This window comes from Brachyhypopomus gauderio, chromosome 6 (assembly GCF_052324685.1).
Source record: "Brachyhypopomus gauderio isolate BG-103 chromosome 6, BGAUD_0.2, whole genome shotgun sequence".
NCBI classification, from domain to species: domain Eukaryota; kingdom Metazoa; phylum Chordata; class Actinopteri; order Gymnotiformes; family Hypopomidae; genus Brachyhypopomus; species Brachyhypopomus gauderio.
The window spans coordinates 22,514,103-22,536,751 of NC_135216.1; the positions used below are offsets into that span (position 1 = coordinate 22,514,103).

Below are 22,649 nucleotides of genomic sequence, written 5' to 3' on the forward strand. Positions count from 1 at the left end.
TTTGCACTAGTTGTGCCACTGGTGCCTTCAGGCTGAATTCTGCAACCTGTAGCTTTATTATTATTTTATTACGTGTGAGAATAACTGACATTATGTGGAAAATCTGCGTCACTCCAGCACAGTAATCTTTGTACCCAATAAGTCTTATCAGTTATTGAAGGACTGACCTGTTTGAAATGTGTGAAAGAAGCCTTTTAAACAATAAACAGTAGCCTACCCTTAAACAATACACTTCTTGTTTAATGAAAGGAAATACACGAAAAGAAACTGCTAGCATTAAACGCTTGCTAATGTTAACTTCAACTGTTGCCCTTGCAATAACATAAAGAAGAATGTCGTAATGAAACGGCTGTAAAAACACGTTTCCTGGGTTATGGTGTCCCCCCCGCACGGAGATCTTGGTACGGTCTTTCACTTATATCCGACAGGCAGGCTCAACCAGAGCCACCGGGAATTAGAGTCCAAGCGAAAATGCATTAATATCCGCATATTTAAGAACGTGTGAATCTCAGTCTTTTGTCTCTTAGTAAACATGATAACTGAATAAAAGGCAAAACAAATAGCTCGGATTTGAATTTTTCTTCGTGCGCTGTAGGCTACCCATTTGGTAAGTGCACATCTAAATCTATACGGAATTTTATGATGATATATCACTGATATGTGTTCGAGTTTCATATTATTTTTGATGCAGCATTTATAAGAGTTTATTGTTAGAAGACTGAAATACATGAACTGTTACTAACACATGCACGTGTTTGGTCACGTCGCACTAAACATGTACGATATGGTTTACGTTTTGTTAGTTTCTCCTGCGTAATTGAGACATTTGTGAGATGTGTAACGAAACATCGCCATTGAAACACTATTGAACTATTAGTTTTCCTATTCAAAGGCTTTTGTCAAACCACAAACAGCTTAAGTGGCTTCCAATTATCTGAAAACAGTCACCTGATGCACGGCAGGTGGGAAATACATAAACAATGATACTTGTTTGGGGTTTTAATGGGTGTGTGTCGGCTATGTTTACACTGATAGTTTATTGTTTAGGACATGGACACACACGCTGAACTGAATAAGTGTGATTGGAGAAAAACCTCTAACCGCTTTATCTGGAGTCTGGTCGCAGCGAAAATACTGAGAGACCTTTGAACGTGTGTATTTGTTACATATACGTGGAGTAGATGGTATTTTGCCCTTAGACCAAGTCCGTATCAGGTCAATCCATATGGTATCACAACTGTCTAAACTGGATTCACTTGTTGTCCTCTAATGTCAGGAGACCGGGGAGAAAGTTACCATGGTTCAGTCACCATAGAGACCATTTAACTCCAGCATCTTCGTCGAACATGCACTTGATGTGGAATGTGTGAAACAGCCTGATATAAATAAGCAATGTATGGAAACTGTCATGCACAACTTCCCTTGTAAAGAGAAGACGCGTGCAAATATAGTCTCAACGATTTTACAGAAAGTGAGGGGGGTTGGGGGGGGGTCTGGATATAGCACATGAAACTTCCTCATGGCAGTTTTTTTGAACAGAGAAGTTTGATTGCTTTTTCGAGGTGTATTTTCAGTCTACTATTGCCACTGTAGTACTGAATAACTACAGAGCACAGACACTTACAGCACACATCAGCTTACTGGATTACATTATTCCAGTTTTGTGGATCTTTGCACTCTTGTATAAATCCTTTTCTTCAGAAGCATCAGTGAACCATAGCAACGTGTTGGTGTGTACAATAGGTTGTTCCTGCAGCCCTGTTGTTTTTAGGCACAGGACATGACCTGTTCTCTGCCTTTCTATCAGAGATACTCCATCATCATCTGTTACGTCTGCTGCTAGCTTGGCTCGAGAGGCCTTGGAAACGTGTATCCTGACAAATGGCAGTTGTGTCACACATGAGCCCAGCTTGTCTTTTCCATCAGCGCAAGAACTCCACTGTCCTCACATAAAGCATGTTCCCAGGGGACAGCTCCCATCTGAGTCACATGACACCAGGTTTTTTAATGAAGCCAGGTAGGTCTCTCCTTATTGTATCTGGCTCGATGCAGCCAAGTGTGTCCCCCCCCCCGACACACACACACACACACACACGTACACATCGTGTTCCACATACATGTGTCCATCATACTGTACATGAGGGGGAACATGAGCATGAGGACATACTTGCTCGGTTGCCCTTCTGATCCCAGCGCCTTGCTGCGGTTGCATAAGACGTTTCCAGCAGCTCTGAGATAAAGCGGCATTCTGGGTAAGTCATCTGAAGCATCCCACGCTGCGTTGGCCTTTGTGAGGCGCGCTGAGACGGCCTTTATTTACGCCTCCTTTGTATTTACCTCGAAACACGGGTCCGTCTCTCTCGGTCTGCCCCTTTATCACGCCAAACGTCCAAAGCCATTTTCTTTATTTTGTTTTGCATGCCGAGTTCAACTGGCATTTTCCAAACGTCCATCGTCTTTATGCAAATGAAGAGGACCTCAAATGCTTTAATGAGGAGCCCACAGGCCAAAACCACGTACTCTGGTTACTATAATCCACATCACTGAGGAACTATAGGATGTAAGGTCTCCCTGTTATTCGCTCTGTGTTTGAACTTCTCAGTTTATAGATTCCTGTGATGAAAGGAAGACATGGGAAGTGCTATTATAGATGATGCTGATACTTTTACCACGGAGACATTCCCACACTTCGCACTGTATCAAGGAGCTGCTGACATGCCGGCTGACGTGGGTGAGGTGGGTGAAGGTGCAGCAAAGGGCCTTTTTGTTGTTAAGCCGCCGTTCTGTGAGGCTCCGCCCCGCTGTGACTTGTCATTTCAGGTCACCGTCTGCGCGTGAGGATCCTTTGCTTTGCTGACATTTCCTTCCCCTCTCTCCCAGTGCAAGACTGCAGTCTTGACTAAACCTGAAAGGTTTCATTGTAGTTTTGAGGTGAAAAAGCTGTGTTGAAGTCTTGAACCTGGCATTGCGACATCCTTCAATTTTTGTCTTGCCTGAACGTTTTCTTGTATGGTGTGGCAGGCTGTGGATTAGATTATGGGTTAGATATGGGATTAGATAGATTAGGGGATTAGATATGGGTTTCATTCTGTACCCAAAGCTGATTGATCTGTTACCTTCGCTATATATCATAATGGGCCAAATGTTCTGAGCTCTTATGTGGTTTCACTAATAATGAAGTCCTCTCCCCAGTGATGTGCTTTTTCGTAATCCGTATGCACGCTAAATGAAATTTGAATGGTTTATCCTTGCCTCTTAGATTAAAAACGGGTAGTTTTTTATGCCCTGCAATTGGCGTCTGGTTTACTGACACATCAGTTGCCATCTAGGTACAACTCTCCTTATTATTGAATAATATGTTCTCATTGTTCCGTGTGACAGAAGTCATGAGTGTGTCCCTCTCTCTCTCTCTCTCTCTCTCTCTCTCTCTCTCTCTCTCTCTCTCTCTCTCTCTCTCTCTCTCTCTCGTGTCTGTAGCAGCTAATTACACTGCCAAGATGGGAGCCTGCCTCCTCTGGAGAGACAGAAAGCCTTTTTAATTCATTAGTGCATCCATCCACAGATCAATGGGTTCCCCTTTTAACATATTATCTGAGAGGAGATGTTTACACTGTGTCCTCTAAACTGGATGGACACTGTACACACTGGTTGTATGACTGGAGCCTCTGGTGTCTTTGTCCTGTATCTTTACAAATAGTTGAAGCCATATTGAATGAGAGGCCAAACCTGAATCAGTGGAGTTTGTGCCTCTGTCTGAATTGCATGATTGCCGTTTGTCTAGTTCTAGCTCTTGATGTGTGTTGGGACTAGGGTTAGGGGTAGGGGTTAGGGTGAGATGTATGCTGACCTGGACTTCTTGGCTCTCATGCGATTTGCTGCTTTTTGAGCGGCTCCTTGTGCTTTGGGGAGCAACCTTGTCTAAACCCAGTGATTGAAGCTTGGAATATTGATGGGTTGCCATCGATGACCAAGGACTACAATTTCCATCATTCCTCAGCCAGCCGATGGCATGTGCATTTGCTGCAGTTGACCTACACTGCTGCTTCAGGGTGATGTATGCTGCCCTGCTCTTTGTCTCGCACAGTTTGTGGCAGGAGGGCCACCAGAGTGCGGAGCCAGATGGCCCACTCTCGGCTTCTGTAAATATGCTAATACAGTGGGTGACATTCAAAGAAACCTACAAATGACCAGTTGGTGACCTTCTCTGTCACCATTGCTTTCTCGTTTATGATCCATGGAAAGCAGTTTGCTTCCACAGATTGATGCTGCTGTTTGCGAGGGCATTCGTGTGCATATGAAGACACCATGTCTCGTTGGCTTGCTTGGGCATAATGGAGAAGTGAAAAAACAACTTGTTCTAAACGCGTGCTTGGCCCAGTGATAATTATAAGCCTCTTACCAAAGTGTCACCAGAGCCATGATCTCCTGGGTTAAGGCTTTAGTGAAACACATGTTTGTGAAATGCCTGAAATACTCCTTAGAGATAAAGTACAAAACAAGTTTGGGAGAAACACCTTAGAGAGTTTGCAGCTGTCAATAATTTTGTATTTGGTACAGCTCAGATAGGAAATGTACTAATGCATCTGTCCACCCTGTCCATTAATTGCTGATTGTAATGACCTCCTTAAATTCTTATGGTTTTTATCCCTACCGTGTGTGTGTGTGTCATATCATTGAGGTCCACTGGGATTTTGGTGGGATCATGCAGGAGTTTATATGAGTAACTCTTCTCAGAACCAATTTTTTCCTTTTTTTTTTTCTTTTTTTTTCCCCTTTTCTTTACATCTCATAGTTCACTCGAAACCCTCCCTTTCTGTCACTTATATGTCCAAAGACACTAATTGGTGTGGAAGGGTTTTACTCGGCTTTTAAAATTAGACTTTTTAAAAACCCACCATTATCTGAATAGCACCTGTATAACTGAGATTACAGAAGTAGCATACATTCATCTCTGACCATCACTTAAATATAAATGTGTGAGGTCTGTTAAAAGGTAATAAGGGTCTTTTATTGCATTTAAACGTTACCATTATTTGGGAAAATATTGGTGTTAAAAAGTTTCCAGAAAATCAGTAGGATTTGTTTTTTAAATATAGCAGACCCCTCCTACCAGATGATAATGCACTGGTTACCATAGAAGCAAGGGAGTGGGGTAGGAGGATGAGATGTTTTAACAAATGCACACGGTCTTCCAGTCTATAAATAGAAAGCAAGTATTCCAGACATTTAAGAGCTTATTTTGATCATGAAGAGGAAGAGATTGGTCATTTGTCATATGTTCCACTATTCTCCGTGTATTTGCTCGTTTAATTGGACATTGTTGCTAACTCCAAAGATGCTAACTACAAAAGATGGTGCTTCTACACTTCGGCTGGCTTAACATTTATGGAATTGGCAGTCCCTCACGTCCAGAGAGACTTGCATATTTATCAGTATAACAGTACATGTGCTACCAAGCAACTGGATCCATGACGATGGTGTTTCTAGCATTATGTTGTCCCTGCTCTACCTTGTGAGCTACGAGAGTGAACGAGCTCAGGTCTGGCTCCCAAACACCATGCCTGGCTAAGAAAAGCCTATCCACTAACTGCCATCTTGCACTTTGAAAATCAATTAAACACTGTCGGTGCCGGTTATGTCGAAGTACTGGATGCGAGATTTAAACGAGACGAAAAGGTCCCTGTTAGTAAACTCATTAGAGCGTTATGTGAGATTCCTGTTTAGATTTTGTTCAGTGATCCTCATTAAATCTCCATTAACTGATTGCAAATGATTAATCAAGGATTAGCATAGGTCAGTTATTAGTCAACCTGGCTGTCCTGTTTATGCTACTGAGATGGTACGAAGCCTCTCACTCTCACTTGGGGGAAGTTTAGCTTGAATTATTTGTCTAATTATTTGTCATGTTTTAGTTTTGTTCTGTGTTATGCCAAAGAAGGCGAGAGGCAGGTTTTCCAAGTTGTGTTCAGACGACTGGTGTGTCATGGAGTGATGGGGAAACATAAACTAATATCAACAATAAGGGGATACACAGAGTCCAGATAAACACAAAGACAAAATAACCACTAGGAACACACCAACAATAACTTGAAACAGACCTCACATGCAGAAACTCCCAACACAGAGACCAGGGTTTAAATACCAAACAGCGGGACTAAGCTAGGCAGGACCAAGACGGACCGATAGCACATGGAAAAATAAACAAAGGTACATTTGACAGGTGGGGGCGGAGCTGATCATGACAAAAATTTAAAGATCACTTCCCTGTCGGTAACAGAATGACATGAAGTAAATGAACCGAAGAAACGGCAGCACAGAGAGGATCTTGCAAAGATGATGTAACGGCCGTCTTTCTAATAAAAAAGTGGATGGAGACCTGAAAGCGGAACGTGGCCCAACACTCCCAACGCAAATACTCAGCGTCACTGCCAGCTCTGCACCACTTCACATACGAGTGGCAATTCCTGCCTTTTCATTTACACATTGTCTCAGACTAGCGCTGGGCTGCAGCCCTGATGGAACGTGTGGTTTTCTCACTCACAGTGTTAGATTTCAGTGGTTCAGCCTGTCGAGAGTGATGAGTCAAGGGCGCGCGTTCTAGAGCTAGACGGAGAAGCCCGGGATGCCAGGAAAGCAGATCTGGCTTTACTTTGAGTTAATATAGCCTGAACTGTAGACTTCTTAATCAGCTGGTAATGCAGCTTCTGATCATCGAGGAGGCTGAAGAATGCCACAGCTTTGATATTCAGTAAGGCTTCCTCACTGCTATGGTGTTCCACTCTGATGGTAGAATCTTTCTGAACTGAACGTCCTTTGATGTGTTTAAAAATCGTGTAATTACCACTGTTATGGTTATAATGTGTGTTACAGTATGTTAAACTGTTACAGAAAGAATACATTATATTTCTTCCCCATGGTGCTGATGAAATCTCAAGGTTCCAGCGACCGAACCCTCTGAACTCTCTCCAGGGTCCTGAAAGGCTACGACATGTTTTCTCTACTTATGGTCCTGTATTTATGTCCATTGTCTTTCGAGATGGTCAAAAGAGACTGCAGTAAATTGCCTGAGTGTTTGTGAATGTTTGTTACCTGTAATGACTGGCTGTAAACAGAATCCCAAAAAACATTATCAAAGTCTCTTACAGTCACACGGCCCATCCTCCAATAGATTTAGGGCAAAATAAAAGTCCCTACGTTATGGCGTGGCGAGATGGCAGGGGTCTGGTTCTCCTTGGCCTTGATCTGTCATCCGCGTGCGGGCAAGCTAATAACGGCCACGGCAGCTGTGGACGTGCTGCGAGCTAATTACAGACTTCTTCTCGGACTGGGCAAGACGAGGGAGGGGACGTGGGGGGGGGGGGGGTGGCTGGAGGCCGCTGGCGTGAAAATAGAACTCCCCGCCACTCATCCTCCGTCTTCTGAGTGCGGGCGCTAACCGCCCTGTCCACAAGCGCCAGACAGGAACTGTGTGTCTGGGCTGCGTTACTGCCTGTCTGAACCAAGCGTCTGTGAGGAGGTACAGGAACACAATTAAAGAGGAGTGGGGCCAGTGCAGCCGCACACACACACACACACTTAAGCCGACGTATGCCCTTCAGATACAGTCTAACTGAACCTTCTTGGTGGGGGGCAGGCTGGTGCTGGCTAACAGATGGCTGGATCCCTGTTCACATTAGACTTTCTCTCCGTTTCCATTTCTCTCTCTCTCTCTCTCTCTCTCTCTCTCTCTCTCTCTCTCTCTCTCTCTCTCTCTCTCTCTCTCTCTCTCTCTCTTTAATCTTTGTCCGTCTCACTCTCTCTTCATCTATCGCTCTGTCTTCCTCGTCTTTAATGGTACATTCTAGAACAAAGGACCTGCTGCTCAAGCAGAGTGATGAAGCAACGATTTGGGCATACCTTGCTCACTGCAAATTTCTTTTAACTGTTACCATAGAAACGTGTCTTTCCCCCTCTCTCTCTCTCTTTGCGTGCATTTGTATTGGTGTGTGTGACTGTGTGCATGTATGTGCATTCGTGTGTTCTTTATCAAGTAGTTCATACACCATTAAAACTCTATTGAAACTTGACAAACACAAAACGATGCAGATACTAATGCAATGCACATTCTCAGAAATGGCGCGTGTGAATGTTTGCTTGTGTAATTGGTGTGTGGTTGAGTTTTATCCTGTCATTCCTACTGATCCCTCACTACCCAGCATCCACTGTCTCCATGACAACAGACACTCTTCCTCCACAAGAGCTCTTTTGCCACATTCTATTTAAAGAAGTGTGTGTGTGTGTGTGTGTGTGTGTGTGTGTTAGTAATGTTACAGCATGTCACACGGAGGAAAGGACCAGATTGCAGAATCCATACTGTAAACAAAGGCATGTGTTTGTTGGAGAGGTGATGTCTGCTCACAGGGGGATTTCCTCCATGTTTATGGCAATAACAATGGATCTGGTATAAAGAACCCTCATAACCCTGTGGTTATATTCTCTGCTCCCTCTGGTGGACAAGTAAAACATTTACTAACTGTTTCAGGCACATTTTCTTCTATTTGTTCTAATGTATCAATTCGTCCTGTATATGAGCTCCTGTAGTGAGCTCAGTAATCTTGAGCAATTATTTCTTTCTCTCTCTCTCTCTCTCTCTCTCTCTTTTTCTTTCTTTCTTTCTTTTTCTCTCTCTTTCTTTCTCTCTTTCTTTCTTTCTCTCTTTCTTTCTCTCTTTCTTTCTCTCTCTCTCTCTCTCTCTCTCTCTCTCTCTCTCTCTCTCTCTCTCTCTCTCTCTCTCAGGGCAGCAGTGCGATGACGGAAGTGGAGCCGGTGTTGGACTTTGCCTCGTCGGGCAGGTCCGGACGTAGGAACGCTCTGCCCGACATCCTAGGGTCCCCGGCTGGGGTCAACCCCTCTGACCTTCCGCTCAAGCTGGCTGAGCTGTCTCTCACTGGTCAGTTCTGGCACATCAGAAAACAAACACACATGCCTGTTCATGGGTTTGATGTGGATAAACTGTTTACTTCTGTGAATTTTGTCAGCCACTCAAATATATGACAGCAAGTGTTTCACAAACAAATCAGGCCACCACATTCATACAGTCAGTGAGCAACTACTTAAGCTGAACTAGTGCTTTTATGAACTTTTGTTTTATTGACGTTTATTGATCTGTATATGGACTGACGTTGCCAAAATACCACCATGAAGATAAGGCAAATATGGAAAAATCTGTCTCTCTCTATCGGTCTCTGTGCCTACAGATGGACCGGGCGGAGCTCAGTCGCCCACGTCAGAAGAGGCCACTGTGCCCGCAGAGAGCCCAGAGGGGAAGAGCGGATCTTAAACACCTCCTGACCATGGGAGGCCTTGCAGTGCAGGAGGAGGAAGAGGAGGAAGAGGAAGAGGACAGGTCTGCGTGCAGAGTGAGAAAGACGGAGCAGTCTGGCTAGTCAGTAGCTGTGCTTCTGGGGTTGAGCTTCGTTGTCGGCACGTCTCTGTAGGTGGAACATTTGGCCTTATATGTACACACACACACACACACACACACACACACACACACACACGCTTGCACACAAAGACTTTATCATGCCATGAAGCAGAGGTGCTGAAACCAGTAGGACAGAAGGAGTCCCTTTATACATGTACTGCAAGGGTTCATGGGACATGTACAAAAGCAGGAGGAAGAGTGACTTTTATTCTGGCGTGCTGCTCCGTGATTGGAGTAGAGGACGGGTGAAAACCACTTCTGCTCCGTGCCAGCGCAGCAGAGTTATTTAGGAATCTGACCAACGTCTCTTCTGTAAGACACTGGCAAAAAAATGTCTGCTTTTCTCTTTGGTATTCATGGGTCACTTGTTTTCAGGAGAGCGCTGTATGTATGAGTAGCCGAGTGCTTTGCGAGAGAGGCAGGTTACCTCTTTGAAAGGCATTATTACAGTGATTATGAACTCTTCTGGGTGTAGTTTGACCAGTAATTGTATTGTAGTTTGAATGTATGTTATTTGTCTTGTTTGTTTACATGAAGGAACAAAGTCCTATGTGGGGAATAATAGCCTTGTCATTACATTCCTGATGGAAGCACACTGCCAGCTGTTTAAAAACGCTATTCCAAAACATGTATACTAGTTATGCAGGTACCTTATACAGCTTTTGAATTGAAAAACAACCACAACAACAAAAAGGTTGCCTCTAGCCAACAGAACAGCATCAAAATTTTATTTTTATTTTATTTTTTTTTGGCCAAACACGTTATGGACTGTCAAAACACCACATAATGGCACTTGCCAACTCCTATGCACTATGGATGTCAAAACTGATGATTTTAATTCATTGTCACTTTGTCATCACTCTGTCTTCATGCTGCAGCTGTAATGTCAGTCACCCTTCACGACCTGACGGCCTCTTTCTTCACTGGTCAGTCTCTAACCACGGAACCATTGTTTGGCTGGTTCGTTTAGTGGGACCCGGCCTTCTGAACCTAGCGGTGGCCCTGGCATCCAAACAAATGACCAGTGATGGATGGAACAAGTGGGTCAGCATTGAACACGATGCACACTGCAACATCTGAGCTACTGTACCTATAAGCAAGGTGTACATGTGAGTGTAGGTGTTCCTTAATAAGTGGGTGGTAAGTATATATTATATAGAATTATACCCAACCAGCACCACTTGCCTATATGGTCAGCATATGCTAAGACAAATGGTGTGGCGTGCCGTGATGACGCTGGCGCTACCAGTAGTGTCGCGCGTCCACAGCCACGCCGCACGCACTCTCGCCTTCTGTCGTTCAGCAGCTTGTCAGAGCCTGGCGCACGCGGAGGTTAGCGCGTGTCTAGACGCGCGAGCCGAACGATTCAGCCTACTGTGCCGAGCTCAGTCATGCACACGCGTATTAATTTATATGCCCATTAATAGTTGACATGTTTCTGTTCTCAGAGCTTGGCCTGTGTGTCTGGATTTTACTCCTTTTCACGAAACGAATAACTCGGTCAGGTTTCTCTGTATTTGAGTTGATTTTGTCTTTGTTGTGATTCTTCTCTAAATGAGAAAACACCCTTTTTAAAATGTCGCTGAACTCTTTCCTATACAGTAAAATTGTGAAAGAATTGTTTTGCCGTGTTCTGGTTGTATTGCTATATGTATATCTGATTCAGCTTTTCATTTGTTGGAAAAGGCTGAAGCCATAATAAATACAGATTTTATACTGATTCTGTATATTCAGTGTTGTCGGCAAGCGGGCTTTGTTGTGATCCAAATATTTTGCCATACTGTTTATATAAGAAGAAAAAAATGTATTCAAACAAATACGTTTCCCCCTAAAACATACGTTTCCCCTTAAAACATAGTTACGGCTAAATGTCCTTGCTGTGTTGTGCAGTAAGCTACATTACTGAATTATAAGTGAATTACTTCCACATAATGGCAGTGTGGGTTCGCATTTGAGAAAACACAGCAGGTTGCTCTTGACTGAACAACCCCAGGTAATATTTCAAAACGCTGATCTACTTCAGAGCTCTGCCGTCACTGGTTAATTCAAATAGAGGAAATTACCAGCGCAGCCGTGAGAGCATTTGCAATTTATTTCAACAACCAATAGAATCACATCATATAGTCAGTTTTACAAAAATCGATAAATATTATTATTTTCGTTTTCCAGAGTCATAGGTTTGATTGTGACGTAACGGTGAACTTCCCCTTTTCGAACGCCAGATGGAGTGCAGTGCCTTACCATGTCGCCCAGACATGCCCGACGTGCAGACATGTTTATGCAGTCTTGGGCAATACCACCGCCGCTTGGTGAAACCATTTGACAATCACAGAGACAAAGACTTTGAAGACAACACAGAACAAGAGCTCATTCTTTTTATTTCAATTTTAAATTACAAAATTGTCATTACCGAGTGAGAAATCCCATTTATTATTATGGCAGATGTATTGGGCATCAAATACGAACATAAAAACGTCTGTGATTTGTGACACACCCAGCCATTGTCTTTTGTTGGATGGTAATAGGGTAAATTGTGAGGTGTCCAAATAAACCCTTTTACAAATCATCATTCTGAAATGTTTATACTCTATAAAATCATGACTGTAAAATAACGACTAAATCTGAAGAATTTTTTCTTTTGTGCTGTGAAAGGCAAGCAGTGAAAAGTGGCCTGATAATTATCATATTCCCATATATGTACATGCACAAATACCATGTGACAGCCAAGCAGGATGAAGGGTTCACATTTTAAACTATAAATTGATATCTTATATACAATCATAACATGGTAAACAGCATGTCCATGTGTACTTTATTCTGTACATATAAGTATTCTCAATTCTGCATAGCATAGCCCCAATATGTTGCAACTGCAATTGTAGAAGCAGTCATGTTACAGTGAATTCTGCATAAAAGTCTGATCCACAATAATATTTATCAGGATAAGCCCCACTAGTTTACAAGCCTTCAGGTAGTTAGTGCCTATGTTGTCTCAGACACTGTTGCTATGTCATTTGTTCTTATGATGAGGAATTCATTCCATTAAAAAAGCAACAACCTGACAGCTAGGGAGTCATTTTGAACAGTGTAAAGGTGCCGTGCAGCTGTGGAGGGTGAGAGAGAGGGCAGGGGTGATGAGAAAATTGCAGCCAGTACGAGGAGTCTTGGGGGAGATTATCAGCCTCCTCTAATCCTCTCAGCCTAGAGGGCCTCTTGACTCATCTGGAAACCCCAACACTGTTTCAGTCTTTAGGAACTATCCTGTCGGCAGCATGATTCATAAAGGTTTATAAGGTATGATTGACACAGGTGTGTATCAGTTGTGTTGTATTGGTTGGGTGTGTTACCCAAACACACTTATACTGGGAGTGTATATATGATGTCTTATACTGGGAGTGTGTGTGTGTGTGTGTGTGTGTGTGTGTGTGTGTGGGGGGGGGGGGGGGGAATGGCAACATAAAATTCAACATTCATGTGCAGTTGGGCATGCCACCCTGCCACAGGAGGAGAAAGATAAGATGATGCAGGGAGGTGGAGGAAAGAGAGAAGTGGAGCTACAGCAAGAAAGAAATGACCAAATAAACCTGTAAACAAAGAGCCATTTAGCTATTGCACTGTACTCAGAGAAGAGCCGTCCTTGTTCACGGAATACCCAATAACTGACAATGGCACATATATGTGCTACTTAATAAGGAAAAAATAGTAGACAGATGGAACGATGAAGCTTTTTGGCCAGCCTGATTCACAGTGGGACGGTGTACTTGATCAATACATCTAGTCACATATGAACTCACTAACAACCTCAAACAACCCAAAGTAGTATTTCATTTGTGTCCCATCATATGAAACAAACACATGGGTTAAACCAACGCACGGAGGAGGACAAGAGGACACAAACCCAAACAAGATACTGTCATACTTTTTGGTAATAATTAATCTATTTGCTGATTTATCTATTTCTGTTATATATATTTGCTGTTCTATTTGCTGTTTAATCTATTTGCTCTTTATACAGCTCCTGCTAATGTTCAATACTGTTTTATTTCATCTTTTATACTTTCTTCCCTCCCTTTGAAGAACGTTTAGCGATGATTTCATCCTATAAAACATCATTGTATTGGCATTTACCCAAACTAACAAGAATGCTATATGAACAAGGGGACACCTGTAGACATTACAAGGCTATGTGTACTACCACAGTGAATCAATGGATTTTCAGACAGGCTTTGCAGCTGTGATATTGACCGTAATCTCTGTGAGGTAGCCTGTTCGTCACAGTTGTTCCAATTGTTATGCTATATTCATTTTTATTGTACATCTTAATGGCTGGGATGAATCTCTTTTCATGTGGCGCAGATAAGACTGTGTATGAGTGGAAGCATGTGTGTGTGTGTGTGTGAGATTCGGGAGGATTCCCGATGGGCCGGCTCATGTCAATCTCTAGTTTGGGCCGATTGGGATGGAAAAATAATTTTGGGCCGGATTTGGGCATGAAACTCCCGGGCTGAAAAAGTGGCCCACTCCGGCCATGTGTGTGTGTGTTTATATCTGAAAACATGACCTTTCCCATGTGTTGGCATTCCAGTGCTTCTGTTCCATCTTGCCACCAGACAACTGCAATCGATCGAGCACTCCATTCTACCATGAGAGCCTCAGTCATTTCAGTAAATGAATGGCACACAATCACTGAGGGGGTCACTGGGGTGGGTGAGACTGCATCATATCAGCACAGAGCCACTATAATTCACATGAGCAATTATTAAGTCCAGTGTACAGTACAAATGACACTTTATAATGGGACATAACTAATCTATCTCATTGGAGCATCAGGGCCTTTATCCGGTTCTTGAGCAGTGTAACCATCACACTCTCGACTCTTTTATCTAATAACTCATGTGTAACTAATCCTGCACTCATACAAGCGAGACATGCTGGAATTCATGGTGCCAAATATACATTTGAAAAAACACCCCATATTTTGAGAGGTCTTCTTCATTTTTTACGGCTGTCATGAGCTCAAGAGACTGTATAGAGATGAGTGATTTTGGAAGGTATAAAATCATGTTTTTGATGCATTTATTTATAACATTCACAGATGACAAGCAAAACTACATCATTGTGATTCTATTTCATGGTAGTCAGGTAAGATTTGCTATAGGTTTGTATTGGCAGCTCCCCATATGAGGTTTTATCACTCTTTCTCGTGTTATTCAGGCCTTCTCCATCTTCTCCCTTTCATCTCTTCATTTTTCCTTTTAAGATCCAATTATCTTGGTCATGATGTCATGGTCTCAGAGGTGTAAGATCATGGCAACGTAGTCTGATTCGGCATGTGTTAGAATAGCCCTCCCCCTTCCTCTAGGCCAATCCATGCATTAGAAGGCAAAAAAAAACATTTGCTCACCTTCCTTGACTCACACATATGAGCTTAAGTGACATCCCATTCCGAATCCATAGGGTTCAATATGACGTTGGTCCACCCTTTGTAGCTAGAACAGCTTCAACTCTTCTGGGAAGGCTGTCCACAAGGTTTTGGAGTGAGTTTATGAGGATTTTTGACCATTCTTCCAGAAGCACATTTGGGAGGTCACATACTGATGTGGGGCGAGAAGGTCTGGCTCTCAGTCTCTGTTCTGATTTATCCCAAACCACGGACGTAGTTTTGGGGGGGGACGGGGGGGACATGTCCCCCCCACTTCTTCAAAAGCCGGTTTTGGTCCCCCCCAGTTTTTACAGTTAAAACCAAATATTTAAGTAGTGACAAAGTCATGTCCCCCCCACTTTTTAACGGTAAAAAAACCAATATCCAAATAGTGACAAATCTAGCACTAGGATCATGCAGCACCCCCCCCCCCCCCCCGCTTAACAGTTCGCCACCCCAGGTTGTGTCCCCCCCACTTGTGAAATCAAAACTACGTCCATGTCCCAAACAGAACTACTGATTTATTTATTTTTTTGTCCTCCTGGTTTGTTTGCCTTTTTTCTTTTTTCCTATAACGACCCTGGACTGTTTACTCTCACCGTTTTCTGGGTACTGTTTGGATTCTGTCTGCCCTGTTATTGCCTTCCTGGTTTTTGAGCCCTGTCTGATCTCTCTTTTTGTCTTTGGGCTTGAACTATTATTAAAACGTTATTAACTGGATCCACAAACATCTGAACTCTGTCTTACCCATGTCACACTTGCAAGGAACCTCCACCTTGCTTCGCTGTGGCCTGCAGACATTTATTAATGTACAGCTCCGTAGCCCCAAACTGCATAGCACCTCCTGCCATTCTTCTGCACTCGAGTCCCTGTGTTCTCACGAGTAGCTTGGCCTTTCCATGAAGACAACTCCTGGCCAGACCCCTCCGAGCAGTACAGAGGTGTGCTTTGGGCTCACTGGTTTCTGCTAGTTCTAAGCTCCCGACACTGCAGGACATCTGATTTCAAAGAGCATTAAGCGTGGTGTGACTTCATCTGCTGCATCAAGTTTTCTTGGCCAGCCACCGTGTCTACAGTCCTCAACGTTGCACAATTCTTTGTGCTTCTTCAAAAGAGCTTGTAGTGAACATCTTGAAACCATCACCTGGGAGACCTTGCTGATGCAACTACATCCTGTTGCCTTGTTGCTCACACCAAATGTTGATTTGGTTTAGATTTCTCTTAAGTGACAAAAAGAAACTACTAATTATTCTATATTTGAAAGCATTCTTAGTTGTATTAGTAGTAGTAGACGTAATAGTAGTAGTTGTTGTTGTTACTTTCTCAGTACCCAAGGACGCTTTACAATCAAGATTCCTGCTTTTACATCCACTCAACATATCCACCAATCACGCACAGTGTACTTTCAGTACTTTATCTGTTTACATTTAATTATTTTATTTATCTTCTGTATGTAAAGCACATAGTAATTGTGTTTCATGTAAACCTCTAAAGCTTTTGCCCTCTAAGTAAACTATGAAAACCTTCTATAAAAAGCCCTTGTACTCCAAATGACTCCACTACAAGAGAGAAAATTTGAAACTATGACAGGAAATGGCAAGAAACAACAACAATGTCAACAGCACACATACATATTTATGTTCCACCCTGAAACATGCCAGGACCCATATGAAGATGGTACAATAACACATTTCTCATCCATCTGTATCACTGAATAACCACAGGGTAAGATTTACATGATCAAAATACAATGGAACAGCATACATTTGGCAGATATTACCTGGAAAAATATAGTCCTAATGTGGCCCAGCCGCGGAATCACAAAGGAGCCCATCCGCCCCTCGCCTATCCATCACAAGAGGGTCCCATCTGTTGGATCTTGCTAATGAGTGAATCTGAGACATAGCCATTAGCTTTGGGAAATGTGTGTGTGTGTGTGTGTGTGTGTGTGTGTGAGTGTGTGTGTGTGTGTGTGTGTGTGTGTGGTAAAGGATCACTTCACCAGCCTTGTGTACAATGTTGAATCACAGGTATCTTATCATGAGGTTATATTCTGTATTTTAAGTACTGTGCTATAATACTATGTTACTATGCAGTGTTATTCTCACCCTTAATGCACAGCTATTGAATTGATACTCTAAGGAAATTCACAGAAATCCTTAATATTCAGATACCATTGTCATATGAATAATTATTTAATTTAGAGTTTCAGCATTTGGCATTTTCTCTTGTCTCATTTGTCACTATGACTTAGTGTGTATTCCCTAGAAAACAAACACATAACCTTCACGCTGTTTCCTCTCCACGCTCTATTAGATGAGCTAATTCAAAAAACAGTTTTCAGGGCACAGATGTAAAATTGTACCGATAAAAGTTGGTGAGAAGAATTGCTTTTGTCTGATAAACTTCTCTAAGCCAAACAGAATATGAATATTTCATATTCAGAATGTCTCAGAACACTGAAAATTTCAAACTGTGTTGATGAAATACAAGAAGCAATCCACCATTAAATCATTAGGGATTGTCAATTTTCTCTTGTTTGCTAAACAACCAATTTTTACATTTCTTCAAATAAATATACTTCCAAATATCAAGAAATATTGTACATGCTTGTACTTTATGTGTTTCTGTAAACACACCAAATAATTTTAATTCTTAATTTAAAATATTTGACTGAGGCTGTTCAAAAATCATTTTGTAAAATTGTATGGAATGAGGCTTGAAAGACAATTACAGACCACAATTATGTTCTACATGTATATAATAATAAGAAAACTATGTGATATAATAGTGCATATTGAACGCAGCTACTACTACTGCTCCGCACACCATAGTAGTTTGTTGCTATCATGACAGCGGGTGACCTAATTACTGTAGAAGGATCTGAACACAAGCACTTTGAAAATAAAAGAATAACATTCTTTGTCTCCAAGACTCATTCCTAAAAATAAATTCATACCTAAAACTTAATATGGGCACCACTCTGCTTGCTATATTTATTAAGGCAGATATCCATGCACTGTTCAAGCATGGTAGCAAAATGCATAAGGAGGGTTAATGAGGATCTGGTACCTGGTTATCCACTCATAAAGGAATAAGGCAAAACACTCCTTTTTATGGATAACAGTCAGTTCGCTTTTCTACATGCCCCACCCTCTCTTCTGGGACACAACCACAGCACACCCTGACCTCTTCTAGATTGACACACTTTTATTTTGCAGCCCGGTCCTGGGAGACTTCGGCACTCCCGATAAATCTCATTTTCAGAAATGGGAAATCACCGTATGGTCTTCAGACACCACAGCAGCATCACTTTATACATGCTCAACCAAATAAATCAATTATGAATAAATAATGATAATTGATGCAATATGACTGAGGGGAATAACATTTTTAATTAAGGAATGGACTGGAAAATTGAATCTTTGCTATTTTATGTGGTAAAGTGGCCTGAGTAGCTAAATGTATTCATGAGCCTGACACATAAATACAAATCAACATACCACATGGGAGACATAAAGCATGGTGTGAATAATGAGGTGGTCTGGGTGGTCTGACCCTCCTAATTCAGACTTGGACCCCTCCCCAAAGAGGTCAAAACAACTTGGGGGGACAGGAGTCAAAACATACATACCCTTCTTACCTGTAATTGTAAATATTATTTCCTTAGAGAGAGAGAGAAAGAGAGAGAGAGAGGGAGGGAGGGAGAGATGGGAGAGGGTGGGAGGGTGAAGGAAGGAGACACAAATTGACTAATATGGAATGGGGGAATGAGTGGATGGGGGTTGGGGAGACATTTATATTTTAGCTCACTATTCTACAGAGAGAGAGAGAGTGCTGAGTAGCCTGTTATGTGAAACTCTAGTTGTCTTATGATACCAGTTCATTTTCTTACTTCTTTAAACAAGTATGATGAATACTTGAATACAAGTAATATGGTGTTGTTATAATTGATCGCTGAACGTCCTGACAAAATTACTTCTCAATAAACAAATTACCTTATTTGTTGATAACACTTCCCACCACACTTTCCACCTCATACACACTATAAAACAAGTCTCGGTTGAAGCGGACGCCTCTCCTACAGTGAGGAGCGTAAGCAACACATGAGCCAATGGCTGGACTACCGTTACCTCTACTGACCAATCACAGCAAAGGGTTGAAAATGAGATCAGAAAATCCCACTGCATCTGAGGCCTAAAAAGCTGTGCTGATAAAATGGGTCACACACACACACACACACGAAAATGTGCACCTGCTCGCACACGCACATACACACACACACGTACAGACACACACAAACACACTTGTGCCCTCGCACACGAACACACACACATATATGCAAACACACAGCTTTTGCTTTGCCATTCCTGCGTGCATTAAAAAGGAAAAATCTTGCTATTCTATAATATTGAAGTTGTATGTAACTTTCTGCGATTAAGAATACGTATAGTGTAATGTTTTTGAAGATGTTCAAAGCACTACCAAATCCACAAAATCAACCGTCTCACCTCTCTGACATAAAACTACAAACCAATGGGATGAACATGAAAACCCACAAGTGTGGACACAAAACCTGGACAGTTTTTGTATAGAAGATTGATCTTACATTCCATATGTGTTCTCCCACCTCTAGCAAAACAAGACTCGTAATCTTGGCAAAAGGATATAACCCCCCTCGCAAAAAAAAAAAAACAAAAAAAAAAACAACGCAGCAGAGCCAATAATATTGTTTTTTTATTATTCCATTCTGTTTAACTTCTCTTAAAACATATGATAATCCTTTATTAATCCCACACTTGAGAAATTCACTGTGGTACAGCATCAAGGGATAATGTATTCAGTGGAAAAGGTGATGGTACTCTAAGGGAGGGAGAGAATTTGGGACAGACATAAGGGACAGACACTATGTACAATATATAACTAAAAACAAATTATGAATAAGAATTTAAAGATGTTTTAAAAGAAGTTAACCTAAAAAATAGGTTAAAAAAGACATGGATTATTGTTAGATTTTTCAGCATAACATCAATCTGAAGGATGTCAGTCATTGTGGAGAGCTCTTCACCCTAGTGACTGGTGCAAGCTTTGGGGAGAGTGCACTGCTTTCTTTGTATTGTCGTGAACTGGCCCATATGGTGCTCTGAGGGATCAGTCCAAACTGCCCTTCCCTGCCAAAATCACTTGCCTGACCTCAGTAAGAAAATCAATTAGCTAATGTTGAGTCGCATGTGGCTGGGGAGGTAGACAGAATTTACAAAGCCCCCTTAAACACACACACGAGCTCCTCCTGAAAATCCCCTGGTATAGATGTCACAAGTTCAGGTTATAGTCCTCAGCCCTGTCTTTGTCCTGGACAAAACCTGTGGAGCCCTGGCGGGAGCCTTTGAACATACAGGGAGTTAGCACCATCTGTTTGTTCCTTCTAAGACACACGCGTGCATACACACGTGTGTGCACAAATGCACACACATGCACGTGTGCACACACTCACACGTTTGTCAGTTTTCCAGTGTTACATTAATAACCCAACATTATTTTAATACTGAAAGACAGCAACCGTTAGCAGTTAGCAATGGCTCATCACACACAACATCCCTAAGCAGCGTATTCTACTCACATCGCATAAATGAAACTCGAACAAAATGCTCTATAAAATGCTAATATGTGTCATTGGTTCAAGTCTGTGACAACCACAAAAGTAAATCTAAATATAATTCCAGAAGTTTCAACCAACTGGGGACTCGATGCACTGTGAAGAATTATGGGGCTGCAGCAACCTCAGCTCGCAACACGCCACACGCTGCGCTGATACGGGAGAGAAGCGTACCTAAAATAACCCCACACTAACAGCTCGCTTTACAACAAATAAATTGCTATCCCCATCCTTCAGAAAGCTTCACAGGCTATAATTTATGTCTGACTGAACAGATGAGAGCTGAAGATATCGGAAGGTATTTTCAGATCTTATCTGGGCAATGTATATTCAACTTGGTGGGATACACAGAGCACAAGCTACAGCTGTGTAAGAGTGAAAAGGTGTTACCCTTTTGGCTTATGTAACACCTTTTAAAGCTGTAACTTTTTTGCAGAGGTGGAAAGAGTACTGAAAAATTGTAATTAAGTAAAAGTATCATTACTTTGCCTAAAATCTACTCAGAGTAAAAGTAAAATTACCCATCTCAAAATTTACTCGAGTAAAAGTACAAAATTACTTCATTTAAAATGTAATTTGAGTAAAAGTTACTTAGTTACATTCAGTTATTTAATGCATGGATGAATCATGAACCAAATTCAGCACAAGTTGATTTAATCGATTTCAAAGCGTATTTAAGTGCACATCCACACTTGCAAAAAGATCAGCTGGGCTCAGGAACATACTTCCTCACAGCACAAGGACAGTCACAACCTGTACCATAAAGTGCAAACAATTTTCAGTCCTATTGTTCAACGGACAACGCTATGATAAGAATAAAGAAATTTAAATTACAAATTATTCAAAAAACAAAATGCACACAAAATTAAGTGCCCACAAAATGCCACAAATCAAACTAAAATGCAACAGGATTCCACTATTCACAATAAAATGCCCACAGGTTGCCACAACTCAAAATAAAATATAAAATGACCACAGGATCCCACATCTCAAAATAAAACAAAATGCACAGGATTCCACTATTTAAAACACTCACAGGATCCAACTATTCAAAATACAGTGCCCACAGGATTCCACTTTTCACAATAAAATGTCCACAGGATCCCACAGAACCTGATAGATAGAAGATTTAAAGATAGAACAATCTCATCCTTTTGGGAAAAAAGTGCACCAGATTACGACCTGATTATGAGCCGATGGAAAGGGCACGCGCAAGGCAAGGCCACGCAATTGGCCTTCAGTTCTGGGACTCAGAAGTTTAAATTTCTGCCCGCATTTAATTTTTCACAATCAATATTTTTTTACTCAGTAATGTGAGGGCGTTCAAATGTAGTGAAGTAAAACTACTTGGGTCAAAATGTCCTCAAGTAAAAGTAAAAATTACACATTTCAAAAACTACTCAGAAAATTACAAATTACTCATAAAAAGTACTCAATTACAGTAATGTGAGTAAATGTAATTAGTTACTTTCCACCCCTGCTTTTTTGTAACCTGATGTCATACTTTAGCCTAAAGTAATTCCACCACATTATACCATTAAATAATCTCTCAACATTATGTGTCAGTGGGGTTTTATTATGTTTGTTCATATAATATCTTTACATATGAGGAACATGCTGCCGTTTGCTGTTCACAGTGACTATGATTTTGTACATCACAGACATATTAGAGAACTGAGAGGAACTAATGTTATAATGTTACATTAGAAAACAAATCAAACTGCTGGCTTACATTAAGACATAAGGTCACCAGCCAAGACATTATTCAACCCAAGAACTCAATGATGCAGTGACATCTCCCAGACAAGCTCACACAGGGTGGCAATGGGTAGTCTGGTCTGCTTAAAGTTGGATGTCAAAACAGCCAATTCGTAAATCTATTTACAAAAAGACTAACCACGGGCTTTTCGTAACAGGACAGAGGTATTGTTACATTGTTCGAATTGGTTTTAAACTTAAGCACTCACAAGACAGTCAGCGACTAATAAATACATAACCAGACCTCCTCGTGGTCTTGTTTAGACGTGCCTGACGCGTTGGAAAAGTACATTTTGCACAAATTCACGGCGATCACGAGAATCAGCCAATAGGAGCAAAGAACCGCGACG

At 41.7% G+C, this 22,649-nt stretch overlaps 1 protein-coding gene across 2 annotated transcripts; it reads left to right on the forward strand.

The window, feature by feature from the left end:
• The first annotated feature begins 405 nt into the window (after positions 1-405).
• Positions 406-11,183, forward strand: LOC143517329 (cAMP-dependent protein kinase inhibitor alpha-like). 2 transcript variants are annotated; one of them, XM_077009730.1, is made up of 3 exons: positions 406-607; positions 8,781-8,929; positions 9,237-11,183. In XM_077009730.1, exons 2-3 carry the CDS (start codon positions 8,788-8,790, stop codon positions 9,317-9,319), a joined length of 225 nt encoding a protein of 74 aa, XP_076865845.1. In that variant the 5' UTR covers positions 406-607; positions 8,781-8,787; the 3' UTR covers positions 9,320-11,183. The 2 variants fall into 2 exon arrangements, with proteins under 2 accessions (XP_076865845.1, XP_076865844.1); XM_077009729.1 differs by having other exon boundaries at positions 409-607; positions 8,776-8,929.
• Positions 11,184-22,649: the final 11,466 nt, after the last annotated feature.

What these genes read in the sequence shown, in the direction of transcription:
- LOC143517329 (XM_077009730.1), top strand. Translation starts at nt 8,788, where the DNA reads ATGACGGAAGTGGAGCCGGTGTTGGACTTTGCCTCGTCGGGCAGGTCC. An exon ending in GGCTGAGCTGTCTCTCACTG is followed by an intron (nt 8,930 to 9,236) that starts GTCAGTTCTGGC and finishes CTGTGCCTACAG; the next exon opens with ATGGACCGGGCGGAGCTCAG.